Raw genomic sequence first — 27,635 nt, 5'->3', positions numbered from 1 at the left:
CATACCCGTTTTTTTTAATTCAATGGCCCGTCTTCGACTTGCTAGCCTCTGGGGCATGATTGATTTCCCAGAAACATTATCTGTAGTCTCTACTGAGCCAGGCTCAGGTTTTCTGGGTCCTGGAGCAAATGGGACCCAATCTCTCATACAACATCCAGAACGCAGGGCATCCCAGGGGATTTTAGTGTCCCCTTGCTATGTGCTATGGCCTCCTCTGCAGCTTGATTTTTAGTGTAGCTTCCAGTTGCAGAGGACAAGTGACTGGAATTGATGAAGTTACTTTGGGGAACCAAAGGGCCCTAAAGGGAAATAGCTTGGGGGGCTCTTGGAACATAACGGAAAGGACTTAGGAAGATGTCTCAATTAGACGCTAGTGTTTCTTGAGAAAAAGTGATGTACCAATCTCCAGTAAACACGGACCTCACTCAGATGGAATAACCTCGGACGGAGCAGGTCCAGCACGATTGCTGCTTCAGACCGCTGGAAAAGGAACCAGAAGTCACCAAAGGTGCTGGAAGATGTAGAAAGTAGTCCAGACAAAATTACGACCCAGATTCCCGACTTCTCCAGTGGCGCAGTGACACTCAGATGCGTAGATGCGCCCCCCTCCCACCAACACCCCCCCCCCAGCTTTGCCCAGAAGTCCATCTTAAGGGGATCCTGGGAGCTGTAGTCCGTTCTCTTACTGGCTCCAGCGCGCCTCATCAAACTAGCATGGGAATAACATCTGAATCGGTGGACTGAGTGAGCATCACCTGCTTCGTTGGGAGGGCGAGATCTCAGGGAAAGGGTAGATGGTAGGACCATTTATGGACTACAACTCCCGGCGTGCCTTGAGCTGCCTCGCTCTGCCCTGTGGGAGCCGTAGTCCCGGCGCGATTCCCAGTGCCGCGTGCGCCCCTGACGCGCCGTAGCCTTCGGCCCCGGCTGGGCTCCACGCTACGGAGGCGGCGTAAGACATACCGGGTGGGCCGGGCGGGACGGCGGGCGCTACGGAGGCGGCGTAAGGTTGCCGGGCCGAAACGGATCTACACAGCCAAAACGCGCTAAGCCGGCGGAGCATCTCGGCTGGCGCGAAGGGGGCCTTGGTGCCCTACGGTAGAAGTTGTGGGTCAACCGACTGAGGGCTGGCACTAGGGCCGCGCCCGCCTAGACCTACCGCGAGCGCTGAGGAGGCGCCGCCGGCTCGCTAAGGTGAGTTCCACGGTAGGCGGCCGGGCATACGGCCTAGGACTCCTTGAGCTCGGCCTCGGGGCATCAGCCGGGATGCTCCATGTTTGTTTTGGGAGCAGTAGCCCGGCTTGCGGTGAACGGGAAGGGGAGGGGGGAGCGCGCCGGAGGTGGGGGGGGGGGGGCGCTGGTCGTGTGGGTCACTCGAGGCCAGCCTAGGAACCTCAGACGCAGGCGACCCTCCGTGCCTGTCTGTCCTTGAGTGCCCTCTTGTCTGGGGCTAGCGTTGGCCCACTGTAAGGTGTAGGTCGTGGGGGCACTATCTGCAAAACCCTAGAGCTGCCTGGGGCAGCAGCAAGAGTAAAGCGTCCTGTGTGCCCTCCCATCCCACACTTCAGTTTTTGTGGGCCTGTCAGTAGGCCGGGAAAGTTACAGAGCAACCCCTTGACAGCTGCGGGATTTTCTTTTTGTTATCTGAAAAGGGTCCCTTCTAGGTCTGATTTGGGAACCCTGTTGTGTGGCCAGATGGCCCTTGCAGAGCTGCCTCTCAGTGTCCCTGAGTGCCTGTGGTTTGTTACTAGACACTGGTAACAGGACCGTGAAACACCTAGCTTCTAAAACAGGATACCTCCTACTTTCAGGACTCCAAACACCCAGGCCCAGAACCTGAGCCTTCCTGAGTTTTTGGGGCTGACCCTGTAGCTCAGCAATGAATCAGGAAGAACTGCTACTCAGTAAGAAACTGTGAGATCTACCCCTCCAGTGGCAATTTCCCCTATCCCAGTCTGGAGAACTGCAAGTCACAGATGTGGAGCTTGCCTCTGAGTTTCTCCCTGCTTCTAGAATCTAGCAGTCGGTACCACAGTTCTACGGTCTAGGGCAATGGTGCCTTGCTGAACAGTAGCTTGTCTCCATGTGGTAGTAGATCCTGCTTCCTTTCCCGTCCTTCTGCTCCACAGAGATACACCCATTTCTTTTCTAACATCTAAGACTCTCTGTATCTGTTTGACTGGCAGACAGGTCATTGACCTCTGGAAGGAAGATTTAAACCCTGGATCCAAGGCTCAGAAACTGTAAAACCTAACCACAATGGGGGCTTAACCATCAAGATCTCTGCTGGTCATGGTGTCTGAGAGTGGCCCTGACCCCACATCTATGTAGAAGCCTCAGCTTGTCCTCTCTGGGGAAAGGGTTCCATTGCGGCCCATCCTTGAATCCAGGCCTTGTCTGCTCTCAAGCTTTCCTGGCCCCTTTTGTACATTGTCCAGACCTTAAGGCAAAACTTGTAAGCCCCATTTTATAGATGTGGAAACTGAGGCTGCCTGACATCAGTTGGCAGGGGAGGGTAGATAGAGTTCTAGGTCTCCAAACCACAAGCTATTATTTGGTCTCCTTCTCACTGGTGGCCCTTGGGGAAGAGCCCTTTTGGTGACCTGAAACCTTCATTCGGTATACATGCTGTTGCTGAACTGATCAGTTAAGAGCCTCAGGAAGGCAGAATAGTCCTTTATCTATCCCTGTGGTCCTTGGTATCATACTGCCTCTCACTGCGCTAGGCAATTGCTGGGGCTGAGAAGGCAAAATTAAACTTTTCAAAAATAATTCTTAAAATGATAAACGAAAAATGTTGAGCCCTTTGAAAAACACCAGATATAGAGAGACTCAGGATCACTGGTAACTTGTCTCTTTATTTTGTCCTGATTTCTACACTGTGTGGCCTGAGAGGCTGAATTTTGAGAAGCACAGCCATGCATGGCCTTAAGACTCTAGGCTCGGGGTTGGGGATTTATCTCAGTGGTAGAGCACTTGCCTAGCAAGCGCAAGGTCCTGGGTTCGGTCCCCAGCTCTGGAAAAAAAGAATTTAAAAAAAAAAAAAAAAAAAAGACTCTAGGCTCAAGCCTAAAGGACACTTCCTATCTCCTCCTCCACCCCTCCCCCGGGGTGTGGATTGTTCTCCTACCTGACTGTCTGACTCTTGACTATCCTGTCCTTCCGGTTCCCTCTGGCTATGTCACCTGACACAGTGAGAGCATCCTGAAGTGTACTGTGTTCCTGTTTCCAGAAGCTTTAATTATTCCCTAACTCCCCCAGCTGGATGTGTCTCTGCCATTTGGCTTTTGTGCATCCACGGTATGTCTCGGCTGTCTGGAGCCATTTGTTTCCTAGATTGGAATATCATTCTGGCCTACCCCAGGGCCTCCTGGGGGCACCCCAGCTCCTGGAGCCTCCCACACTCAAGACATGTGTGTTATTTCTTGGCAAGTCCTGGTAACCGACTCAGTTCGGCCCCACACTGAGCAGGTGGCCAGCGAACATCTGCAGTTGGCTGCTGACCCTTGGTAGCCTTGGGTCAGTTGATTTCTAAAGTTAAAGAGATCTCCTAATCCAGAGAAGCAGCGCGTGGTCTCTGTGGAAATAGGCACCTGGCCTCAACTTGCTTCTCAGTCTGAAAAGTAAACTACCAACCAGCTTATGACCCTTGCATAAGTGTCGCTGAGAGGAGGCAGAGGAGACTGGGTTGAGACCTCCTTAGCCACATAATTGTCATCCTGTGGGTCATGGCATGGCTGTGTGGAAACCTTGTGACCAGGGGACCAAAGAGCATCTTGGTGTGGGCAGCATGTTGCCTACCAGACTGGTCCTACTAGGCAGACAGTTGCCAGGGTGGCATTATAGGAGGACAGTGGGCGAAGCAAGCATGATTAGTGTGGGTCCTAAGGTAAGCCATCATTAGGTGCTGGGCCGTCTGTTCTTTTCTACTCTTCTGTACAAGCTGCCATGTGGGAAGCCATGATGTAGCTAGCCATCACTCCATAAGGACTCACTGGGCACCAGAGCAGACTTGCTTAGGTGGAACCCTTGCACTGGTCTCACCCCTCTTGTACTGACAAAGGCACAGCCGTGGCTCTCCTGCCCCATGTCCCATGTCTCAGCTTCCCTGAATTTGCCTTCCCCACTTCCCTGGGGCAGAGCTAGAGGACGAGCCTGGACTGAGCTTTGGGATGTTGGAAGGAAAACAATTCGAGAGCAGTTGCTTGAAGATGTCAAGGTGCAGCCATACCTGCAGCTAACAGGATGGGAAGGCTGCAGAGCGCTCACTGATGGAGAAGGCGCCCTCTCCCATTGTCTTCCTCTGTGGTTCTTAAAAGTTGTATTTAAAGAAGTCTCAGGGGGTTGGGGATTTAGCTCAGTGGTAGAGCGCTTGCCTGGGAAGCGCAAGGCCCTGGGTTCGGTCCCCAGCTCCGGAAAAAAAAAAAAAAAAAGAACTAAAGAAGTCTCAGGCTTCTGTCCCTTGCTTGATCTTGCTGACCATACACAATTTAATGGGAAAATCAATAAGTTCTATAGCTTTCTGGAGCCCCTGCCCTTCTGTAGATGTGGAAAGGCCAGAGCTCTAGTAGGGAAGGAGCGTGGAGAGACATGCTATGGCCACCCATGCGCCTAGTCCCTGCCACCAGTGAGTCTGAGTCCCCCATGATTCTTGTTCTGCTGATGGCAAGGCTACACTTCTACTTCTCTCTTAAAATAGTTTTCTGCATTAAACAACACTGAACCTGTGAACTAAAAACTTAAATCTTGTTTTCCTGGCAAAACCACTTTGAAAAACATACTTTCCCTTCTCATAATGTATAATTAAGGTGGTGTACAACTCCAGAGACATAGAAGGATGCTCAGTGACCCATTTCCCTGTCTAGGATGCAGCAGGTCTGGCATGTAGATGTCTCAGACTATCCTTGCCTCAAAGGTTGCTATAGCTCACCTCAGCTGGATCAGTGTGCCTCATTTGCTCTGAATAGGCATACAGCTGGAGGTGCCACTACTGTTCTGAGGTCCAGCCTCAGCTCAGAGGGGTGTGTGTGTATGTGTGTGTGTGTTTACATGTATGTCTACGTTTGTGCATATGTATCTGTGTGCTTGTGTCTTTGTCTCTGTGTGTGTTTGTCTGTCTGTGTAGAGGCAGGGTTTCTCTATGTAGCCCTGGCTATCCTGGACTTACTCTAGACCAATCTGGCCTCAGACTCAAGAGATTTGCCTGCCTCTGCCTCCCATGTGCCGGGATTAAAGTTGTGTGGAACTATGCCCAGTTCCAGCCTTTTGACTTCTGGCTGTGAGCTGGAGACCAGGAAGCCCTCGACACAAATGGAGGAATGGACAGCATCCTTTTTAAGGGTTTTACCCTACACCTGGCTTCTAGATGGGCTTTTTCATTTTCAGTCGAATCTCTTGTTCACTTTATGAGTTCAGCTTGCACCCTGCTTCTTGTGTGCAGGAGGAGGGTGGGAACCACTGTCTCCAGTATTGTTCATGTGAGAGGCAGTGGCTAAGTGAGTGTAAGAGGTTGCAGTGACCCAGAAAGGAAGTACAGGATGAGGACACATGAGTATCCTGCCTGGCGTGGCAGCATCTGCCATGGTAAGCAGATGCTGAGAAAAGCACAGCTCTGCAGCTCGAAACAGTGGCTACCCCTTGGCAGGCAGTTGGAGTGGATGAATAGTGCCAGAGCCTGAGTCCAGGGAATCTTGGTGGCACTCTGCTGTTTCCCTGAGGCCTGCCCCAACCTGGGCATGATTCCCTGGCAGTGCCTAGACAGCCTAGGCTTCCTTGCCAACTACTACTGATCTGTGGCCCTGGAGATGCACTCTGCCCAAGGGCAAAGCCAAGTTGAGGAACATCAAGACAAGACCTTGCATAACCCTCTGTATTGTCCTTACCAGTATAGAATTAGCCACAGGCCTGTTTGACTATAGGACAAGTTGGTTCCTGTGACAGTGGCATTGAAGAGCCGGCAAACTTTGTTGTCCCCTGTGGTCTCTGTCTGTGGAACATATACAACTTTTTTTTTCTTTTTCTTTTCTTTTCGGAGCTGGGGAGCTAGGCAAGTGCTCTACCACTGAGCTAAATCCCCAACCCCATATACAACTTCTTAAAGGGAAGGAGTCCCTGGGCAGTGCATGCTCAGGTGGGACAGTAAACGAAGTCCTTTGAACTGTAGCACTGTACAAAGAGGGCAGGGCCTGAGCCACTCGGCCAGTCAGGACTCATTTGCAGGACTTTGGCTTGTGCAGATATCCCAGAGGCTGCACTTGGCGTTACTGAGCCAGAGTCCAAGCCTTGATAGGAGGGGTATGCTCTCTGGGTGGGTACTCAATGTCAGCCTGTTCAGAGGCCCTTTCCTAAGGCAGCCGCTCAGGTCCCCTGTGGAGCCTCAGGTGAGCCAGTTACCAATGCTGTGGCTTGTTTATTGGGTTGTTTGATGGGACAGCGGGGCTGAAGTACTGAGGGGAAGAGGAACCCCTTACTCTGGACCAGTGCTCAAAATCTCTGGTGACCAGCCTTCTGTCCTGCTGCCCTGCCCTACCAACCTACTTCTCTGACTTTGTGGAAAACACTTTGGGGAAACTATGCTGGTGGCGTTTGGTCTTGTCACTTGGGTCTCGAACCCTCCTGGATGTATCACCTAAGATGTCTCCCCTAGAGCCTGCCAAAAGCTCACATTGCTAAGGGCAGTTTATTCCTGTGGAGACACCACCTGTCTTCAGAGAATGCTGTTCAGCCAGTTCCCACAGGGTTGGGTGCTTCCTTGAGGTAGATCCTAGCCTAGTTTCTTGAAGGGAGGGTTTACTTCCTGTCCCCAGGCCATTTTCTCTGGAGCTGGCCTTGATATCAGCTGTCTTTTGGACAGAATTGCATCCCAACAGTGGCTTACTCTTGGCTTCACATCTGGCCTTGCTGCCTCCTGCCCTATGGGTACAATTATAAGGTATGGTGGGTAGCTATGGGTGTCAGGTGGGGGCTAGACGGCGCTCTCCCTTGTCATCCACTATCTCAAGAGGGGAGTGACATGGAGGCAGTTACAATAGGAGTGAGATAGTCCTTCATATGGTTTGGTGGTAGGTACTTTATCAACTGTTAGGAAACCTCGTTCTACTCTTGTTTCACTGGGGTTGAGCACTGTGCCTAGGGCACTCCCAAATGGGGATACAGGAAGACAGTGTACTTCCTACACCAAGAGCCCTAGAAGCACAAGGTGCAATAGGTCTCCCTGAACTCGACTTGGTGATGTCCCCAGGTTATCTGAGAAATGAGACAAACCACCAGTCTTTGGGAACTCTGGGCAGGAAATACTGACTTGGCTGTGGCAGTGTAGGGCAAAAGCACAGGCTATACAAAGGGTTTGCAGCCCTCAGGTTTTGTGGCTTGTGAGAGCCATCTGAATGTACTAAGCATCCCCCTGCACATGGATCCTCAGAGCTAAAGGTGGAGCTGTTGATGCCATAGCTGGGACTTGGCCTCCTGACTGAGAGGACACCCTTAGGTGGCTCCATAAAGACTAATGGAGGCGCCGTCCCTTATTCTCATGCTTGCCCTGGGCAGATACCCTCCAGGTGTCCTCAGCATATGCAGAGAACATCTCACATTAAGACTGGGGACACACTAATTCATCTTGATAATTAACACTCTGTCTTTCAGAGCAGTGGCAGTCCCACTTCCTTGCTTCCTCGAGGCCAGATCTAGGCCACTGTCCCATTTAAAAGTAGAACAGTTCCCAGATGAAAATAAAAGAGGTACTGGCTGGTGGGTCGTGGAATTGGGAAGCCATAGTCTCCAGGGCTAAGAGGATAGGAGAACCTACCTCTCAAATCTTGTGGTCCTTACTGCACCCTGCCCTTTCTGCCCCCTGTTGGAGGCTGATGTAGTTACACTAAGTCATGTAGCAGTGAGACAGTGCCTGGGGCAGGGACCTCTGAGAATCACTATTTGCTGTGTCCAACCTCCTAAAGCAGCCTGATTCAACACAGGTCAAAGGGTGTTTGCTGAGCACACAAATGAGTAAAGGATGAGCAAGTGGGATGCTCTGCAGAGGAGGGGGCTTTGTCCGCCAGCAAGCCCTGTAATATAGGACAGCGCTTGGGGTGACTCAGGCCTAACACCCAGGGTTCTCTTTGGAATACAGCCTACACAACTAGAATGTGAACAAAGACTAGATCTACCTGTGTTGGCATTCCTCAGTGACCCTGCCTTCACCACATGCTAATTATACTGGTGTACTCTGGCCTAGATGGGGAGACCTGAGAGCAACCAGCCTCCTTCATTCAGAGAAGGCCTGGTCCCCGAGTCCTTGGCAGAGTGGCTTGGGTGGGATAATTGCTTCTCTAGAGGGTTGGCCAAGCCAGAGAAAACAACTAGTCCTCTCTAGGACTGCTGCTAGATTCTCCTTCCACTCTCTCTGTGGCCCCTGATCGTCAGAATCCAGAAGGAAGGCATATAGGACCTTTTACCCAGCTGCCTACCATGAATGCAAACTTACCAACCGCCAGGGTTACTGGAGGTGCCAGGGCCTATAGTTGTGCCTGAAAGGCCAGCAGAAAGAAGGCGGGTCCAAGAGGCAGAAGTGTACAGCTGTGTGGTAAGCCACACAGTCTTACACTTGGGAGACAGCGGCAGGAGGATCAGGGATGGAGGAGCACTGCTGTCTACATAGTGTCCTAGGCCATCCTGCAATATGTGAGACTGTCTCAAAGGAGCAGAGCCACACTGATGCCAGCTTCTCAAGGTAAGAGGGCCCCCTAGATCAACAAAGAGCTAGTAGCCAAGTGCTTTCTGGTGTGCATGGTGGGGTTAGGGTAGGGGCAGGACTAAGACTGCCAGCATCTTCTCTCAAGCCTCAGGTGGCCCTTAGCCAGGACAGAGGCGCCTCAGCTGACCAAAGGACTCTCTCCTCCTTAATAGCAGTTATGGTTGGGGCTTTGTAGCATAGAAGGCTCTTGGAGAGCTCCTGAGATCATTGGTCTTTCCGCCTACCCTTCTTCTTTGTTCTGCATGTCCATCAAATGAGAATATGCTGTCCCCACCCTCCCAAGAGCCCCTATACTCAAAGTATCCCCAGTGAGCAAGCACAAAGGCAGGAGGAGGATAGACTCTGGGAAGGATTGATGAGAGGGGTAGGTGAGGATTATAGGAACTGGGGAACAAACAACACCCAAGCCCATTCAGGTCCCTAATACCTTCCTGAAGGAGCAGGTAATCTTCCTGCAGGCAGATAGGGAGCCCCTGAATATAGTTCCTGCTTTCACAGTAAATGTGGGAAGGTGAGCATTTTTGCCCCATGGGTACTTGTGCTGAGCCTAATACTCTTCCCTCCCCTTCTCGCACTCACTGTTTGAGTATGAGAGAGGAGTACCAGAAATACTGGGGTACATTTCTCACAGGAGGCTCCCATGTCACCAGGGCTTGTCAGTTTGAGGGGCTGCTCAGGCACTGACAACCACAGGAGAAACAGGTATACTGGGTGACTATTGTAATGTGGGACTAATGGTTAAGATAGGAGCATGTTTTACTGGGCATCTGAACAGAATCCTGCCACCAACAATTCACTGTAGTTAGAATTCTGAAATTTGGGTTGTTTTTTTTTTTTTTTTTTTTTTTTTTTTAACACAGAAATATAAGAATGTTTCACTTTAATCCCAGGTATGGGGAAATGGGGCTGCTTTGCAGCAGCTGACTATGATTTGCCTCCTGCTCTAGCAAAGGCGTAGTTTTGCCAACTGCAGATAGTTTCTGTGACCTTCAGAATTCTGGGAACTTTTCGGACGGTATATAAGTGGTATTGCAGTTCATTAGTAGTCATGATCAAAGAAGAAACAAGATGAAATTAGATTCAGCTCGCCTCCCACTCCCCACCTTCCACTCTCTCCCCTCTATGCTTCTTTCCTATCTAGTGATATGGGGTAAAACTGGGGTGGGGATAAAGGGTAGAAAAAAGAAGAACCTACAAAGTAGCAAAGACCAGATACAAGCAAAAAAGAAACAAAAAGAAAGAAATTATATTCAGAGATCTCTCTTTCCCCTCTATTCTTTCTCTCCTATCTATTAATAGAGGAGAAACCAGGGGAATCAAGTGTGGGAAAAAGAACTCACAAAGTAGCAAAGACCAGATACAATTCACTGATGCCCCATACAAAGCCACCAGCACACGTGCCTACTGAGTCCCATGAAGTGGAATTTCTATATTGAGCTAGAACACAGTCCAAAGATCTTGACCAGAGCCAACTGTATTGTACTCCAGAAACTGAGGCAGAAGAGCCAGGAGTTTGCTACGAGCTTAGGCTACATTGTAAGACCCTGTGTGAAAACAATCAAAGTCTTTAAGAATGTGAGGTTAGTAGCTAAGGTTACTTTGTGGCACCCTGAGAGGGCTAGAGAGTAGGGAGAGGCACCTTGCCCAGAAAAGGGATACTTAGTAATACAGTACTGTCATTTGTGGAGATTTCATACTGACAGGACAACAGCCTGTAGACATTGGATTACAGGAAGTATGCTAACATCTTTTTACCTGAGCTCTGTTTTTTTGTTGACTTGTTGGGTTTTTTGTTTCGTTTTTTTAGATTATTCTATGTGTGTGAACATTTTATTTTACGTGCATGGGTGGATGTATGTGTTTGTGTGTATGCCTGGTGCATGGATGTTAGAAGAGCATGTCAGACCCACTAGAGCAGGAGTTCCAGATGGTTGTAAACTACCGCGTGGGTGCTGGGAATCCAACCCAGGACCTCTACAACAGCAACAAGTATCCTTAACCATTGTGCCATCTCTTGAGCTCCATGTTGTGTTTCCTTTTGAAGGGTCTCAGTATGTACCCCAGGCTGGCCTAGAAATAGAGATTCACTTGTTTTAGTTTCCTCAGTGCTGGATTATGGGAGATCACATACCCAGCTCCACCTGTTCTTCTTTGCATTTTGCATTAGTATTATTATGAGGGCAGGGAACAGGTGCCCACATGTGAGGTCAGAAGACAGTTTTGGGAATTCTTCCACAGTGGGCTCTGGCCAGATCTCTAGCCCTCTCTTAGTTCTTTGTATTCCCTTGTGTGGCTTGCAGGAAGCCTGAACCTGTGCTGTGCTGTCCGGTCTAGGCCAGCCAGCCCTCCTTAATGGAACAGTAAGGGAACATTTGTGGCTTTTTGTGCTATATGATCTCTGAGAGAAGCCACAGACAACATGTAAATGAATGAGCATGGTCTTTTGTGTAGACACTGAAATTTGAATTTTCTAGCCCAGTGTGGTATCTTAGCTTGTAATCACAGCACGTGGGAAGTGGAAGCAGGAGGATGTTGAGCTTAAACCAATCCGTGCTACATAGTGAGACATTGTCTCCAAAAGAAAAAAAAAAAGGAAAGAGACATGTGAAATGTTAATTCCACATAAGAGTTCACTTTTCCTACACTTTTCCTTTTGTTTTGTTCTCTACTATTTCAAATTATGAATTAAAAGCCTTCAAATCTCAAAGGGTCACCCAGCCAATAGAGCCAGCCCCTTAGCAAAAGCTGCCCCTCACATGCTAACACAAGGTGATCAGGAAGGAAACCCTGTTTCATGGGAGAAATAGCTGGTTCTGTTCGAAATCTCATGGTGCAGATTTCAGAACCTGGCCCCAGGCCTGGGTGTGTTGGAGTGGGGCTGGACTTGGTGCTGCTGCTCCTCCCAGGTGTCAGGTGCTGGCTGTCAGAGGCATGACAGACTGTCACCTGTCTCCTGAGCCCACAGTACTTCGCAGGTGTGCCTCTTGGCCCCTTCTGTCAGCCTCCCCTCGTCTGTACCCCAATACCAATGTCTGTGTTATAGAGACTTACCCAGAAGCCAGAGAAAGTGCAATCAGTGGTGATAGGAGACTCGGGTAGGAACTGCTGAAACCAGGACAAGTTTGTGGAGTGTGGAGTCAGAGGGCAGTATACATATAGACCTTCACCTACAGCTGGAAGAGGGCTAGAAGTTATCTTATAGGTGTCAGTCTCCCCAATTGCCACGTCCTCCCTGACAGAAGGATCACACCCTCAGGGTTATTTGATCTCATCACCAACCCCTTAGCCAGCCAGTGTGAGAAGGCTCTCCTGCGGCCCAGCCCATCTGCTTCCTCCCAGGTGTGGATGGTCTCAGGTTACTTGATAGGGCTTGCCTGGTGAGTGTGTGTTTACACAGTCAGCTGCTGCCCTTCTAAAGGCACAGTTTGACCCTGGCCTCTTAGATCTTCGAGTGCCATCCTGCTGTGCCCTTCCCCCTTCATTTGTTCCTTTCCCACTGACTTAATATCTCCTTGATAGTTATCTGTAATGAGACAGAATTGTTCTCCTAATTGAGGAAAACCCTAACCCTAACCCTAACCCTAACCTCTTTGTAGACTAGAGACAAGTTTGAGAGGGATGATGGGTTTTTCAGACTAGGGTTATTTCCTAAAACCCTAATGTGCCTCAAGTCAGAGAGCCGTAGCTCTATGCAGTGCTGGCCTTTGGCGTCTGACCTGCGTTCCTTTGTGAGCTTGTCTACGGATGTGCACTACAGTGCTGAGTACTTAAAGCCATGCCCAGGTCCCTAAACCTCACTTTCCCCTTGCACGCACCATGGCATACTGGGAAACTCTCCTGGGGGCCTAGAGTTTCATCTGTGTGAGTCACTGTTTCTTCTCTCTTTTTATTCTGTTTATTTTTGTTGTTGTGTCACTGACCAGCCGGCTGCCCTTTCTCAGGTGTGGGCACTCTCCTCTCTCCATGCTTCCATCCGTGCGCCACCGGCCAGAGGTGACCAGGCCCGGCTCTCTGCGTGGCCGCTGTCAGGGGGGCCATGGGGAGCTCCGCCTCCTCCCTGGCTGCCGAGACGGAGTCAGACCACGGCTTCCCTGGGGGGCCACCCTACCCAGGGCCCCCAACAGCAGCTGGCTGGTGTAGGAGCGGTCCTGGGGAGACTGTCTGGGGAAGTGCTCTGGTCACCAGACAGCACCCACGACCCAGGGCCCGAAGGTAAGAAGGTGGGGAGGGGCAACCCTGAGGGGTCATGGGCAGAAGGCCTCTTTTTCAATGTGTCCGTCCTTGGCATAGATGCTTGCTTAAAGCAGGGTTTCTGTTTATCACTATTTTCTGGCAACTCATCTCCCCTAACAGTGCAGGATCTGATCTGATCTGGGTTGCTGCCCTTGGCTGGCGGGTCTGAGATATCCTTCTGTCTAAGATTCTGCTACGGCATGCTGTTGAGCAGTACTTGCCCAGGGCCTGTTATATTCCTATGAAAGCTGTCTGGAGACCCCTACCAGGGAGGCTGATGACTTTAGGCCTTGTGGCTAGCATGCATTAAAGAGTGCTAGCTCACTTCACACAATTGTCAGAGTCAAACATTGCTTCTCTCCCTACCCAAGGTGCTATGCTCTAGTGTGGCTGCCTCTAAGGATGCCATTCTGGTTGGAGAGAACTTTCCCTTCAAGGCCTCCTTCCTAAGCCATGCATGCCATCAGCTTCCTTTTGGAGGGTATCCGACACTCCCTAAACATCCAGGAGTCTGTAGACCCAGTAGCTCTGTTCTAGTGAACCCAGGTACTCTTAACTTTTTTCTACTTAGAAGCACATGGCTGTGACTTCCACAAACAGCTCCTTCACCCATCTGTCAGGTACAGGAAATTAGCTGGGCATAAAGCTATAGACAGGAGACCACCTTCTGAGATGCCTTTGACAGCAAAGTCTGAGGTGACTGAGGTGACTTTAAGGAGATGCTGGCACTGAGGCTGCATGAATCTGTAGGGCTTCGTCAGTGTCACTTAGGTGGTCAAAAGACATTGAGAACCCAAGGTCTGGATAGAGGTGACAGGCAGAACGGTGGCAGGGACCTTCGAGCAAGTGGGGATGGTGCACTGCCTCACATGTGCACTAGGAGTTACAGTGTCAGTTCCCCTTAGGTCTGCAAGAGACTCCAGGCAGTACCTCCAAAACGAGGTTCAACTCCTTTAAGCATTTTTCTCAAAATAAGATTTACATACTGTCTTAGTTTTTCTATTGCTGTGATTAAAACACCATTGACCAAAACCAACTAGGGTTATTTCCGCTCATACACAGTTCTACAGCACATCACTGAAGGAGCTCAGGGAGGGAACTTAGAGGAAGAGCTGCTGACAGGCTTGCTCCTTGTGCCTCTCTCAGCTTATCTTACAGCATCCAGGACCACCAGCCCAGGGGTGACACTGCCCACCGTAAGCTGGACCCTCACATGGCTGTCATCAATCATGCAGATGCACCATAGGCCTGCCCACAGGCCCGGTAGTAGAGCCATTTCTCAGTTGAGGATTCCCACTTCCAAAATGACTCCAGCTTGTAACAAGTTTACATCAAACTAGCCAACACGCACACCGTCAAACTCAGCTGCTATTAATGTAAGGTCATTTTCAACCAGTCATAGCTTTGAACAAACATTGTTATGAACTGGTTTATACCTGAAAGACATCCTGTTTGCAGTCATTTGGTCCCTGCTTTGGCCCCAGGTAGTCACTAAGCTGCTTCCTGTCTGTAGGTTTACCTTTTCTAGAGATTTCACACGTGACCTGGGTCTGTCTGACTCTTGTCACTTAGCACACTGTCTTCAAGGTTCATCCCATTCCAGCTACATCAGGACCTCCTTCCTTGTCATACTTCAGTGGTATTGTCTTAGAAGGAAGCTACCCTTGGCTTGTCCTCTCATAAACAGTTATTTCCACTTAGCTTTTATGCACCATGCTCCTTGTGGTCATTCATGCTGAAGACTTCAGTATCGTTGTAACAGCCCTGGCTGTCCTGGAACTTGCTCTGTAGACCAGGCCTATAGATCCGCCTCTGCCTCCAGAGTGCTGGTCTTAAGGGTTTGTGTCACTATGCCTACCCTGCCTCTCTTTTTTGGGGGGGGGGGGTTTGGTTTTGGGGGGGATTTTTTTGCATGTTAAGGCTTTTTGTGGACATGTGTAACATGTGTTTAATTGTTGTTTTGGGTATATCCCTGGGCTGGATTTGCTGGATTTGTGGTGAGTTTATCTAACATTCTGAGAAGCACTGCTGTCTCGGGGGTTGGCCCATTTACATTCCCCTAACCGTGTTGGCAGGGTTCTGTCTCCCCTGACTTTGACACTGCTTGCTCTCTTCCGTCTTTGGTTAACCATCCCGCAGGGTGTGCAGTGGAGCTTGATTTGATTGGATTTGCATTTTTCTGATGGCTATTGGTGTCGAACATCCCGTGTGTGTGTGTGTGTGTGTGTGTGTGTGTGTGTGTGTGTGTATGAGTGAGTGTGTATGTGTGTGTGTGAGTGTGTGTGTGAGTGAGTGTGTGGTGTGTGTGAGTGTGTTTGTGTGTGTGTGGTGTGTGTGTGAGTGTGTGTGTGGTATGTGTGTATGGTGTGTATGAGTGAGTGTGTGTGAGTGAGTGTATGTATGTGTGAGTGTGTGTGTGAGTGTGTGTGTGAGTGAGTGTGTGTGAGTGTGAGTGTCTGTGTGTGTTTGAGTGTGTGTGTGAGTGTGTGTGTGGTGTGTGTGTGGTGTGTATGTGAGTGTGTGTGAGTGTGTGTGTGGTATGTGTGTATGGTGTGTATGAGTGAGTGTGTGTGTGAGTGAGTGTATGTATGTATGAGTGAGTGTGTGTGAGTGTGTGTGAGTGTGTGGTGTGTGTGAGTGTGTGAGTGAGTGTATGTATGTGAGTGAGTGTGTGAGTGTGAGTGAGTGTGTGTGAGTGTGTGTGTGGTGTGTGAGTGTGTGTGTGGTGTGTGTGAGTTTATGTGTGTATGAGTGAGTGTGTGTGTGAGTGAGTGTGTGTGAGTGTGTGGTGTGTGTGAGTGTGTGTGCGAGTGTGTGTGTGAGTGAGTGTATGTATGTGAGTGAGTGTGTGAGTGTGAGTGAGTGTGTGTGAGTGTGTGTGTGGTGTGTGAGTGTGTGTGGTGTGTGTGAGTGTATGTGTGAGTGAGTGTGTGTGAGTGTGTGTGAGTGGTGTGAGTGTGTATGTGAGTGTGTGGTGTGTGTGAGTGTGTGTGAGTGTGTGAGTGAGTGTGTGTGAGTGAGTGTGTGTGTGGTGTGTGTGTGGTGTGTGTGGTGTGTGTGTGAGTGAGTGTATGTGTGTGTGTGAGTGTGTGTGAGTGTGTGTGAGTGAGTGTATGTGTGTGAGTGTGGTGTGTGAGTGTGTGTGAGTGTGTGTGTGGTGTGTGTGTGGTGTGTGTGAGTGAGTGTGAGTGTGAGTGTCTGTGTGTGTTTGAGTGTGTGTGTGAGTGAGTGTGTGTGTGAGTGTCTGTGTGTGTGAGTGTGTGTGGTGTTTGTGTGTGTGAGTGTGTGTGTGAGTGTGTGTGTGGTGTGTGTGTGTATGGTGTGTATGAGTGAGTGTGTGTGTGAGTGAGTGTATGTGTGTGTGAGTGAGTGTGTGTGTGTGAGTGAGTGTGTGTGTGACTCCTAAGGAAAATTTGTTAATAGTAGAGTTGCTAGGCCTGCACTGTGACTTTGAGTGCTGAGGCTGTATGTTGGACTTTTGAGTCTTGTGAGTCAGTCAGCAGTGCCCCAGCAGAAACTATCACCATACACATGTCACTTGGGTGGATGACTCTCCTACTTTCATATTTTACTAAATTCGTATGTGTAGATGAAAGTTCAAGTTCATAGTTTTTTTTTGTTTGTTTGTTTGTTTTGTTTTGTTTTTTGCAGGGAAGGAGGGGATTGTTCAGCGTTGTGACAGTCACACCTAGACTACAGAATTTGGCAGGCTAAGGCAGAAAACAAAGTAGGATTGCTAGGAGTTTGAGGCAGCCTGGGCCATAAGCGGCAGGCCATCCAGGGCTGAGTGAGACCCTGTCTCAATAAGCAAACAGCACAGGGTTAGGGTGGCTGTAGACATGGTGCCACAGTTGGAGCACGCACTTCTCTCCCAGAGGACACTGGGTTGAGTTCACTGTGTGGCTCACAACCATCTGGAGCTCTGTTCCTAGGGTCCAGCTCCTCTCTGACCTCTAGCGTCTTCAGCATACGCATGGCGCATAAGCATAAACTCAGGCACACGGGGTGGGGATTTAGCTCAGTGGTAGAGCACTTGCCTAGCAAGCGCAAGGCCCTGGGTTCAGTCCCCAGCTCCGAAAAAAAAGAAAAAAAAAAAAAAAAAAAAAAAAAACTCAGGCACACACGAAAATAAGTAAGATTTTGGTGGGTGTAATTGATGGTGCACACCTTTAAACCTAGCATTCTGGAGGCAGAAACAGATGGAGCTCTGTGAATTTGAGTTCCACAACAGCCAGGGCTACAAAGAGACCCTGTCAGTCAATGAATGAATGAATGAATGAATGAATGAATGAAGAGTTTCAAATCCAGAGCTCTGGCCAGGCATGGTAGTGCTTGTCTATAATCCCAAGACTCTAGAAGTGGAAGCAGGAGGATAAGGAGTTCAAGAATAGCTTGAGCTATGTAAGAAAAATATTTAAAGATGTCCAGAACTGTTTGGCTGGACAAGTAGGATAATCCCAAGACCAGAGGTTGTGTCGTGGCTCCATACTACTCCAGCTTCTGCTAGGCCCTTCACCCTGAACTGGCATCTCCAGTATGTATTAGTTCCCACCATAGAGAGTCCTAGGGCTTAAGTAGGCAGGGGACATCCAAGTTGAATCAGTAATAGATAGTGTTAATGATCTGGAAAAATCCATACATAACCAGGCTGGAACAGATGAACCTCAGAGGGGCTAGACAGGTGGCAGAAAACAGGAGATGACACTCTGTGTGGCCACCCATTGGGACTCCTTCCCCACGTTTGTGCATACAGTCACACAGAAGTAACACACAGCACAGCCATGTGAAGCAGGCAGCCTCTTCCCCTGCTCTGATAGGGCTGTGGTGGGCTGGGAGAAGCATGGGGAGTGGCAGCTCGTCTTATCTAAGGACTGCCACCTCCAGAATAGCAGGTACTGTCCCTTAGGGAAACACCCATTGTGTGGATAGAAAGGCTGCCACCTCCAGAATAGCAGGTACTGTCCCTTAGGGAAACACCCATTGTGTGGATAGAAAGGCTGCCGACACCACCTAAGCCAAAGAGATCAAGGTACACTGGATCTCCCTCCTCCACCCTCTGTGAGCCCAGTGTGGAAGCCCTCTTTGTCCAGCCTCACCTGGCTGGTTAATCAGTACAGAGTTGATTTAGGCATTGGCCTAAAGAGACAGAGACAAGGAAGGCACACCTGTCCAGAAAGGTTGAGCAGGCCAGGCTGAGGCCAAGCCAGGAGGGTAGCCTGGTACGTTTCCCTAGAAAGGTAGACACTACCCTCACCCTTCTTTAGCTCACAACAGTCTTCCCTGAGTATAACTCAGGGCTAAGAAACTGTCAAGGATAAGGCGTGGGGCTGCTCTGTTGGGCAGAGGCATCCGTCTTTTAGTTACCTAACTAGCAGCTGCCCAGGGCATCCTTCCTCAGGTAGGTAGTTTTCTGGGCTCTTCCTAAGAGGGGAAAGAGACCTACCAAGGCCACAGCCTGATGTGCTCTGGGTGCTCGTTCCTGGTTACTCAGGTGGACTCTGTTGTAGTGTTAGAGTGAGCTTAATTCTCTGGCAGTCCCCAGTTTGCTCTCTGTTGTGAGCCAGTGTTCTGACCAGTTGCAGTTATTCCTGTAAACTCACATGCCATAATTTAGGAGTGTTTCTGTTGAGAATTCTAGAAAATAAAGCAACAAAACCCTTTTTAATGCATTCTTACTTCCGGATCTAAGGGTCTAGGCCAGTATCTCACACACATACTAGGCCAAAATACCTTGACACCTAGCAACACTCTACCGGTCATTTAAAGAGTTCCTCAGGGGTTTTGCCAAAGTCTATATAAAGATTTTATTGAGTCTTCAGCTCTTCGCAGGCATTTACTGCAGACTTTTGTGTGCCTATGGACCTCAGGTCTTGAGCCCTGGACACAGCCTGGCCATGGACTAGAGCAATAAGCAAGTGAACCAAGGAGGTGGAGGGGTAGGGGTCTTGTGAGGCACGCAGCACACAGCTGACCAGGGTTGCCCAAAGAGTCTTGATAGGTGTTCTGGTTACAGAAGAACCACAGCTTGGCTTCTGGCCAATTCGCCCTGTCCCCACAACAAATGTGATCTTTAGGCATTGTTTGGTTTGCATTGCAGCTGTCCTATACTATAGATGGAGTCTTCCTGATTTAACTCATCTACTGAGCTCTCCCATGTGTGCTCCCCTGTCTCCGTGTCTCTCCAGTAGATGGCCATGCTTTAGGTTCAGCTGGGCCAAAGCCACTCTGACCACCTCGGCTGAGATCAATCAGCACCTGGACTTTTCCCCGGTGTTTGAAGTTTGTACTAGTAATCTTTCTTCCTGCTATGGCACAGTACCTGACAAAGTCAATTTAGAGAATAAGGATTTACTTTATCCTTCTCCATCATAGAAGGGAAGTCAGAGTCACAGGGACCAGAGGGACCTGCCTGCCTCTGCCTCCTGAGTGCGGGCTTATACTCATGTACTGCCGCACTGGGCTCAGGCCAACGTTCAAGTCAGTGTCTTCACTATGAAGTTTATATGATCCTAATATGCAGTGCATAGAGTAAACATACCCCATTCCAAAGAGTGCAAATGGGGCATAGCAAGGTAAAATTCGGTAAAGGAAACCAAAACCCCAACTCTGAGGCTCAACGCCCGGCACGTGTGGCTTGTTGTGGCCTTACCCAGACTCCCACTGCCTTGAGTGATCTCATTCTCCACTTCTGCCGTCCTCAGCACATACAGCCTCTTTGGGCAGCTGCCCTCCATTCCTGCAGCTTTCCTCAGCAGACATCCCATGGTCCTGGCATTCCCAGGATCACAGGGTGTTCATTGCATCTTGGAATTTACTCTCATGGCACAGTGGCTTCTCAAGGTCTTGCAGAAATTCTAACTAGGTATCCAAACATATAAGCCTATGGGGCCATTTTCATTCAAACCATCATGGAAACTATACTGTCCACTATTCAAGGAAAGCATGACTGTGGGAGCACGAGGCAGTGGATCATGTTATTTGCAGCCAAGAAGCAAAGAAGCTCATGCTCTCCTTTTTCAGATACCAATTTATGTTGTGTGTGCACACTCATGCATACCGTGGCTCACCTATGGAGGTCAGAGAACAATTTATGGAAGTTAGTTCTGTCCTTCCACCATAGGAGTTCCCAGATGTCAAACTCAAGTCATCAGATTATATATAGTTTGATTTGGTTTGCTTTTTCAAGACAGGGTTTCACTGTGTGGCCCTGGCTGTCCTAGAACTCATTCTGTAGACCAGGGTGGCCTAAAACTCAAGAGATTCACCTACGTCTGCCACCTGAGTACTGGGATTAAAGGCATGTGCCACCACCTTCTAGCCAGGTCATCAGATTTAATGGCAAGTATGTTTACTTGCTAAACTATCTCAGCAGCCCTTCTTTTTCCCTATTTATTTAATCTGGGATCCCGGTCTCTGGGATAGTATTGCTCACATTCAGTAGGTCTTCTGGACGTGGAGGGATATCTTGTTAATCCCAGCACTTGGAAGAGGCAAGAGAGTCTCTGTAAATTTGAGGCCAGCCTAGACTAGAGAATGGGTCTCCCTTTTCAGTTTAACCTCTCTGGAAACACCCTCAAAGATGCTACCAGCCAGAGGTATGTCTTCCGTGTGATTCCAGATCCAGTAGCCATTCCCAGCACTCCTCAGTTAATATGTCAGTGGCCTAGGGTTGAAGCAAAGAGCCCTAAGTATCTGTTGCCCGTGGGACACTGTGACCATAGGCGCATAAGGAGCCATACTAATTAGGTCCTTCCCTTGCAGCCACACTCATTCTCCTGGGTCTATGGCCACAGTTGGGGAGTGGTCCTGTGCGCGCTGCACCTTCCTGAATCCTGCCGGCCAACGCCAGTGCTCCATCTGTGAGGCCCCCCGACATAAGCCAGATCTTGACCAGATCCTGCGTCTCAGCGTAGAGGAGCAGAAATGGCCCTGTGCACGCTGTACATTCCGGAACTTTTTAGGCAAAGAGGCTTGTGAAGTATGTGGCTTTACCCCAGAGCCTGTTCCGGGAGCCCCTCTGCTGCCCATTATCAATGGGGTCCTGCCCAAGCCACCCACCATACTGGTGGAGCCAAAGGGCAACAGCAAGGAGGAAACAGGCCCAGTACGGACAGCAGGGCTAGTGGCCACAGAGCCAGCCAGAGGGCACCCTGAAAAAGAAGAGGAGGAAAAGGAGCAGGAGGACGACGGGGAAAGGGCAGATCCTGGCAGTGGCTGGGCATGCCAGCGCTGCACACTGCATAACACACCAGTGGCCAGCTCTTGTTCTGCCTGTGGGGGGCCCCGGAAACTGTCATTGCCTCGCATCCCCCCAGAGGCCCTGGTGGTCCCCGAGGTTGTAGCCCCTACTGGCTTTCATGTTGTTCCTCCTCCATCCCAGCCTGCCCTTCCTGGGGAAGGTGCTGAGGCCGAGTCTCCTTCTACCAGCCAGGGTCCCACCTCCACTGACCAGGAGCCACCTAGGGTACCACTCTTCAGCCCCTTCTCACCCACCCTGCAGAATAACCCTGTACCCAGAAGCCGCCGGGAGGTGCCCCCTCAGCTTCAGCCACCTGTGCCTGAGGGTGCTCAGTCCTCAGCCTCCACAAGCTCCAAAGGGCCCCAGCAGGGCCCTGGAAGAGCTGCAGCTGGAGCCTCCCGCCTAGCTGAGCTGCTCTCAGGCAAAGAGCTGCTGCCAGGCAAGCGACTGAGTGTATTGGAGGAGGAAGCCCCAGAGAGCAGCCCTGCCCGCTGCGAGTCATGCAGTGATGTCATTGACCTGGCTGGAGACGTTGTGCGCTACACACCTGCCAGCCCCTCCAGCCCTGACTTCACCACCTGGTCATGTGCCAGGTGTACACTTAGGAACCCCACAACAGCCTCCAGGTGTTCAGTGTGTGGTGGCTCCAAGCTGCATGGTTTCCAGGAGCACAGTGAACCCCCTACCCACTGCCCCGACTGTGGTGCCGACAAGCCTGGCCCCTGTGTTGGCTCCTGTGGACGAGCTCCTTCAGCACACAAGGCTGCTCGTCTCTTGCCTGATCGCCCGGGCCAGTGGGCCTGCCCTGCCTGTACTCTGATCAACACACCTCGGGCCAAGCACTGTGCAGCCTGCCATACACCACAGCTTCTGGTGACCCAGTGCCGGGGGGCTACCCCCCTGAGGCGGAGGGAAAGTATGCATGTGGAGAAGCGGAGGCAGACAGATGAGGGCGAGGCCAAAGCACTCTGGGAGAACATAGTGGCTTTTTGCAGAGAGGTAAGTAGCCTCATTTTTGAGGCTGAGAACCAGTTTGACCCAAGGTAACTAATATTTATCTCCACTATTCATGTCACTCCCCCTCAGCTCACATAGCCCAGGAGGGCCCCAGACCTCCCGAGTGTAAGCTCACAGAGAGATGAGGATACAGTGAGGCTATTCTACACAGGGTGGCACGGAGGCCCTGTTAAAGCTCCAGGCTGGGACACCCAGTGTTGCACTTGAGCTGCAGAGCCTGAGTCCTAGGTAGCATCCCCATTGAGTCAGCTGAAAGAGCAGCTGGGGCCATGCCATACCAGGCTAACATGCTCGCTGTGGCCTGCCAGCCACTGGCCTGCAATGCCATGGTCAGGGAGTCCACTCAGGACCATCCTGATGGTGGGCCCTTCAAACCGTTCAAAAGTTGCCCAGCACCAAGGTTGGTATAATGTGCAAGGGCCCCACCCTAACCTTCTGAAGCTCCCTTGGGGGGATGGGTCTTCCCCCAAAAGGTAGAGTGGGATCATTCTGGGCCTGAGGCTGCCCTGCCCAGCCTGAGTGTCCGGCCATGGTCCCTGCAGAATAGTGTGAACTTTGTGGATGACAGCTTCCCCCCCGGGCCTGCATCTGTCGGCTTCCCAGTGGGCGACAGCGTCCAGCAGCGAGTGAAACAGTGGCTGCGGCCCCACGAAATCAACTGCTCTGTCTTCAGGGACCACGGCACTCCGTGGTCGGTCTTCCACACTCTGAGGCCCTCTGACATCCTACAGGGGCTGCTGGGGAACTGCTGGTGAGGCTCCAGGTTCCTGCCAGGGCCAGACAGGCTCAGGGGAGGATGGAGGCTACTGGTCCAGTTTTGGGCATGTTGTGAAGTTGCCTGGCTCCACCCAGGTTCCTGAGTGCATTGGCAGTGCTGGCTGAGCGTCCCGACCTTGTGGAGAGGGTGATGGTGACACGTAGCCTGTGTGCAGAGGGTGCCTACCAGGTGCGGCTGTGCAAAGACGGCACATGGACGACAGTGCTGGTGGACGACATGCTGCCCTGTGACGAGGCTGGGTTCCTGCTCTTCTCACAGGTAGGACAGACAGCAAGGTGGGAGGGAGGGGCAGGGAAGCCAGGCAGTCTGTGACTCTCATCCCTCCCCCAGGCACAGCGGAAGCAGTTGTGGGTGGCCCTCATTGAGAAGGCACTGGCCAAGCTGCACGGCTCCTACTTTGCCCTCCAGGCAGGGCGTGCCATTGAAGGTCTGGCCACACTGACCGGAGCCCCCTGTGAGAGCCTGGCGCTGCAGGTCAGCTCCACTAACCCCCGAGAGGAACCTGTTGACACTGATCTCATCTGGGCCAAAATGCTGAGTTCTAAGGAGGCTGGGTAAGAGGGGCAGGCACTGCCATCATCGGTGACAATGGGAGGAGAGTCGGAGCTGTGGTGAAAATGGGCACCCTTTCCCTGTGTCTGTATCTAACACGGTGCGCTAGTGCAGCTGGCCATAGCCAGAAAGCATAGCTAGTGCACCTTCCTAGGTAGCCACACTGGGAAGAGTCTAGATCTCATTACCTCCCACTTAGGTGTGAGCCACCACTGCCCAAGTACCTCCCACTTAGAAAAAGACAGGAAAGAGTCCGAGAGGGACCCTAAGGAGTGGGAGGAGGTGTTCTGGGACATGCAACACCCTGGGCAGCTTTGTGAACCTTGACACCCCTCTCCCAAGACCCAGGAGAGTATAGATCTAAAGACTTACAGAAGCCCTGGGCCTGAGAGGATTCCAAAATCCATACCTACAGCTAAACTCGGCAGTACTCCTGCCCACTCTTCAGGCCTTCAGAAACCAGCTTGCTCTAGCCCAGGCCTCCTAAGCTCATCCCGAGTGAGCTAGTACTTCCTGAAAGCATGTGACATGTGGGTCACAGACTATACACAGCACATTCAAGGAGCGCAGTCTCCCCTGTGTCCATCCATTTCATCAGCCAGGGTTACTCTGCCCACACAGGTTCCTCATGGGTGCCTCCTGTGGGGGCGGTAACATGAAGGTAGATGATGCTGCTTACGAGAGCCTGGGTTTGCGCCCCCGCCATGCTTACTCCGTCTTGGATGTCCGTGATGTTCAGGGCTCCAGGTAGGGCCCAACTGCCTGAGGGTGGATAAGTGTGTTGACACGAGGCACAGTTTTGGTTCTCAGTCCTGTGATCCACAGGCTCCTGCGACTCCGGAACCCATGGGGCCGTTTCTCCTGGAATGGCAGCTGGTCGGATGAGTGGCCTCACTGGCCAGGGCACCTGCGAGCTGAGCTCATGCCCCATGGCAGCAGTGAGGGTGTCTTCTGGATGGAGTATAGTGACTTTATCAGGTACCTGCCTGCATGCCCTCACCCACCCATGCTAAAGCATAGGGAAGCTGGCCTAGATAGGCAGCTGCTCTGTGTCCCGGCGGGTGTCTGCAGGCCTCCCAGTGGCAGCTCTTGGGCTGGCCCAGGAGTTTAGGTCTGTAACACACAGGGCTTTTGCGTGAGTCATTCTGCATCCTCCTGGTGTCCAGGAGATCTGTCAGTTTGTACCACTGTGACACATACTGAGGAGGAACAATTTAAAACTAGTAGCACACCACTGTAATCCCAATGCTCCAGCAGCTGAGGCAGGAGAATGCCAAGTTCCTGAAGGACATAGTGGGTTCCAGGCCAGCCTGGACTTTATAAGACCATATCTATATTACACACACACACACACACACACACACACACACACACACACACACACACACGGAGCGGGCACATTGGGTGGTGTCTACTCAGTTGCCCTTTCCTCACTGTCTAGGTACTTCGACTCTGTGGACATCTGCAAGGTACACTCAGATTGGCAAGAGGCTCGGGTGCAGGGCTGCTTCCCGAGCACTGCCAGCGGGCCTGTGGGTGTGACAGCACTCACAGTGCTGGAGCGTGCCTCACTGGAGTTTGCCCTCTTCCAGGAGGGCAGCAGGTAGGCAACAGGGTGGCTACTATGCCAAGCTAGGGGCTCATGGCTGTGGCCACATGAGCACCCAGCCTATCGTCTCTGGCCCTCAGGCGCTCGGATTCAGTAGACAGCCACCTCCTGGATCTGTGCATCCTAGTGTTCCGGGCCACTTTTGGCACTGGTGGCCGCCTGAGCCTGGGCCGCCTCTTGGCCCACAGCAAACGTGCTGTTAAGAAGTTTGTGAACTGTGATGTCATGCTGGAGCCTGGGGAGTATGCTGTGGTGTGCTGTGCCTTCAACCACTGGAACCCTGCTCCACCAGGGCCCCCTGCCCAGGGTAAGGGCCCCAGCCAGATGAGGCCCACACCCGCCTTCCCATCCTCTGAGCCCCAAAGCCCACCCTCGGGAAAGCTGCTGGCTCCCTTATCCACACCCCCCACAGCCTCCAGCCCCTCAGCAGGGGTCCCCCGAGGTGCCCCCGAGCCACCCGGCCACGTACTCGCAGTGTACAGCTCCAGGCTGGTCATGGTGGAGCCGGTGGAGGCGCAGCCAACCACACTGGCCGATGCCATCATCCTGCTCACTGAGAGCCGGGGCGAGCGGCATGAGGTGGGTGGGGTCCTGATGGGGGAGGGCAGCGGGTGGGCAAGCACCAGCCCTGGCCCACCCACCCTGTGCCTGTGCCCAGGGTCGAGAGGGCATGACCTGCTATTACCTGACTCATGGCTGGGCGGGGCTCATCGTGGTAGTGGAGAACCGGCACCCCAAGTCCTACCTGCATGTGCAATGTGACTGCACCGACAGCTTCAATGTGGTGTCCACACGTGGCAGCCTGCGCACCCAGGACAGTGTACCACCCCTGCACAGGTGGGTACCTGCTGTTTTCTTGCCTACCCTAAGCCCTGGTCTTCCCCAGGCCCTCATCAGCCCTCTTCTGCAGGCAGGTCCTGGTGATCTTGTCCCAGCTGGAAGGCAATGCTGGCTTCTCTATCACCCATCGCCTGGCACATCGCAAGGCAGCCCAGGCCTTCCTCAGTGACTGGACAGCCTCTAGGGGTACCCACAGCCCCCCACTCACTCCTGATGTGGCCGGCCTACATGGACCCCGGCCACTGTGACTGCAGTTCCCTAGGGCAAGGGCTGTGTGCAGAACTACCCACCTGCCCCCCTACATGCACTTTATGAGGGAGACCCCCAATGGAGGATGCTTGAACCAGAATCTCAGGACCCTGCCCAGGGAGCCGCCAGCCACAGGGTGCAGCCTCCCTTGGGCCTCCCTCCCCTCCTGTCCCACCCCAAGTACCGTCAGTCCCCCACCAGGCCTCCCAGCTGCCATGCAGAATACCTCGAACCAGGTGGGCTTCATTCCAGTACTTCTGTCTTGAGCCCTGGGGACAGCTTCAAGTGGCCATGCCCAAGCCAGGCTGCCCTTCCCTGTGAATGTGGGGTCACTTACTGTAGAGAGGCAGCCCAGATGTATGTTCACAGAACCAATTGGGGGTTCAGAGGCCATGACCTGCCTTGAGAACTTGGGCAACCCTTTGTGGGGGCTCAGACCTGCTGCTTCTCCCCTTGGTTTGTTCCCAAGCCCAGCTCCCTGCCCTATGACCAGGGTCCTGATAGCCCTGGCATATGAGCAGCACACTGCAGGAAGCAGATGCCTGGTGGCCGTCAGCCAGGGCTTGGGGACAGCTACACCTCCTGCAACACTATGCAATTCCTGGAGCACCTGCCAGGATCGAAGCCATGATGGGGCCGCAGGTCAGGAGCCAGGCCCAGCCCTGCTGTCTGGAGAAGCTCTTTGTCCTTAGCTTCCCTGGCCACAGTCAGCCCTGTCCCATGGCCTCAGTCTGTCCACAAAGAGGGATACCCCAGTCCCATCACAGGCACATGTAAGGTGTGACTGACTACTCCCTCCCCTAGAAGAGGGAGCCAAGCTGCCCACCTGCCCAGCATTCCCCCAGCTGCTTGTCAAGATCAGAGCCCTTATCTGCCACATGGACGCCTGAGTCACTTCCTGGGCCCCCCCCACACACACACCTGGCTGCCACTGTCCTGCGGCCCCCTAGGTAGTGGGCAGCTCCCATGCCCACTGTCCTTGCCTCCATGGGGCTTGCGAGGGTTTTTATACCTAGAGAAACATTCCCCTCCCCTCTGGGCCTCCTTTTACTCTGAGCTGTGAATATTTTTAACCCTGTAAATAGGACCAGCTCTTCGAACACAGAGACTATTTTATCAGCTATCAGTCCCTTCCTTGTTCGATGATGCACCCCACAGGCCATTTCCACTCAGGCTCCAAGGACCAAATAAAAGTGTTTTGTTTTGTAAGGAAGCTTGCAGTCTGTTGTTACCCTTCCAGTATCTACACACATAGAAACAGGCTGTTTCAAAGATGGGGGGGGGGGTCTCCTGGATAAACTTCAGAGGAATACCAGGGGTTGTAGGGTGACAGTTGTTGCTTCTGCCTAAGGGTCAGGTGAGCTGTGAC

At 51.8% G+C, this 27,635-nt stretch overlaps 1 protein-coding gene across 17 annotated transcripts; it reads left to right on the top strand.

The window, feature by feature from the left end:
* Window positions 1-910: 910 nt before the first annotated feature.
* Window positions 911-27,479, top strand: Capn15 (calpain 15). 17 transcript variants are annotated; one of them, XM_087571537.1, is made up of 13 exons: window positions 920-1,194; window positions 12,691-12,961; window positions 20,744-22,220; window positions 22,781-22,989; window positions 23,091-23,274; window positions 23,347-23,570; window positions 24,190-24,315; window positions 24,394-24,546; window positions 25,010-25,171; window positions 25,258-25,484; window positions 25,590-25,756; window positions 25,836-26,014; window positions 26,088-27,479. In XM_087571537.1, the coding sequence occupies exons 2-13, from the start codon at window positions 12,786-12,788 to the stop codon at window positions 26,263-26,265; spliced, it is 3,462 nt and encodes a 1,153-aa protein (XP_087427663.1). In that variant the 5' UTR covers window positions 920-1,194; window positions 12,691-12,785; the 3' UTR covers window positions 26,266-27,479.
* Window positions 27,480-27,635: the final 156 nt, after the last annotated feature.

Source organism: Rattus norvegicus, chromosome 10 (assembly GCF_021556685.1).
Source record: "Rattus norvegicus strain SHRSP/BbbUtx chromosome 10, alternate assembly SHRSP_T2T, whole genome shotgun sequence".
NCBI lineage: Eukaryota > Metazoa > Chordata > Mammalia > Rodentia > Muridae > Rattus > Rattus norvegicus.
Note: the sequence above shows the minus strand (reverse complement) of the source record. Positions and strands in the feature narration are given on the sequence as shown.

What these genes read in the sequence shown, in the direction of transcription:
- Capn15 (XM_087571535.1), top strand. Translation starts at nt 12,786, where the DNA reads ATGGGGAGCTCCGCCTCCTCCCTGGCTGCCGAGACGGAGTCAGACCAC. An exon ending in CCACGACCCAGGGCCCGAAG is followed by an intron (nt 12,962 to 20,743) that starts GTAAGAAGGTGG and finishes CTTCCCTTGCAG; the next exon opens with CCACACTCATTCTCCTGGGT. An exon ending in GGTTCCTGCTCTTCTCACAG is followed by an intron (nt 23,275 to 23,346) that starts GTAGGACAGACA and finishes TCCCTCCCCCAG; the next exon opens with GCACAGCGGAAGCAGTTGTG.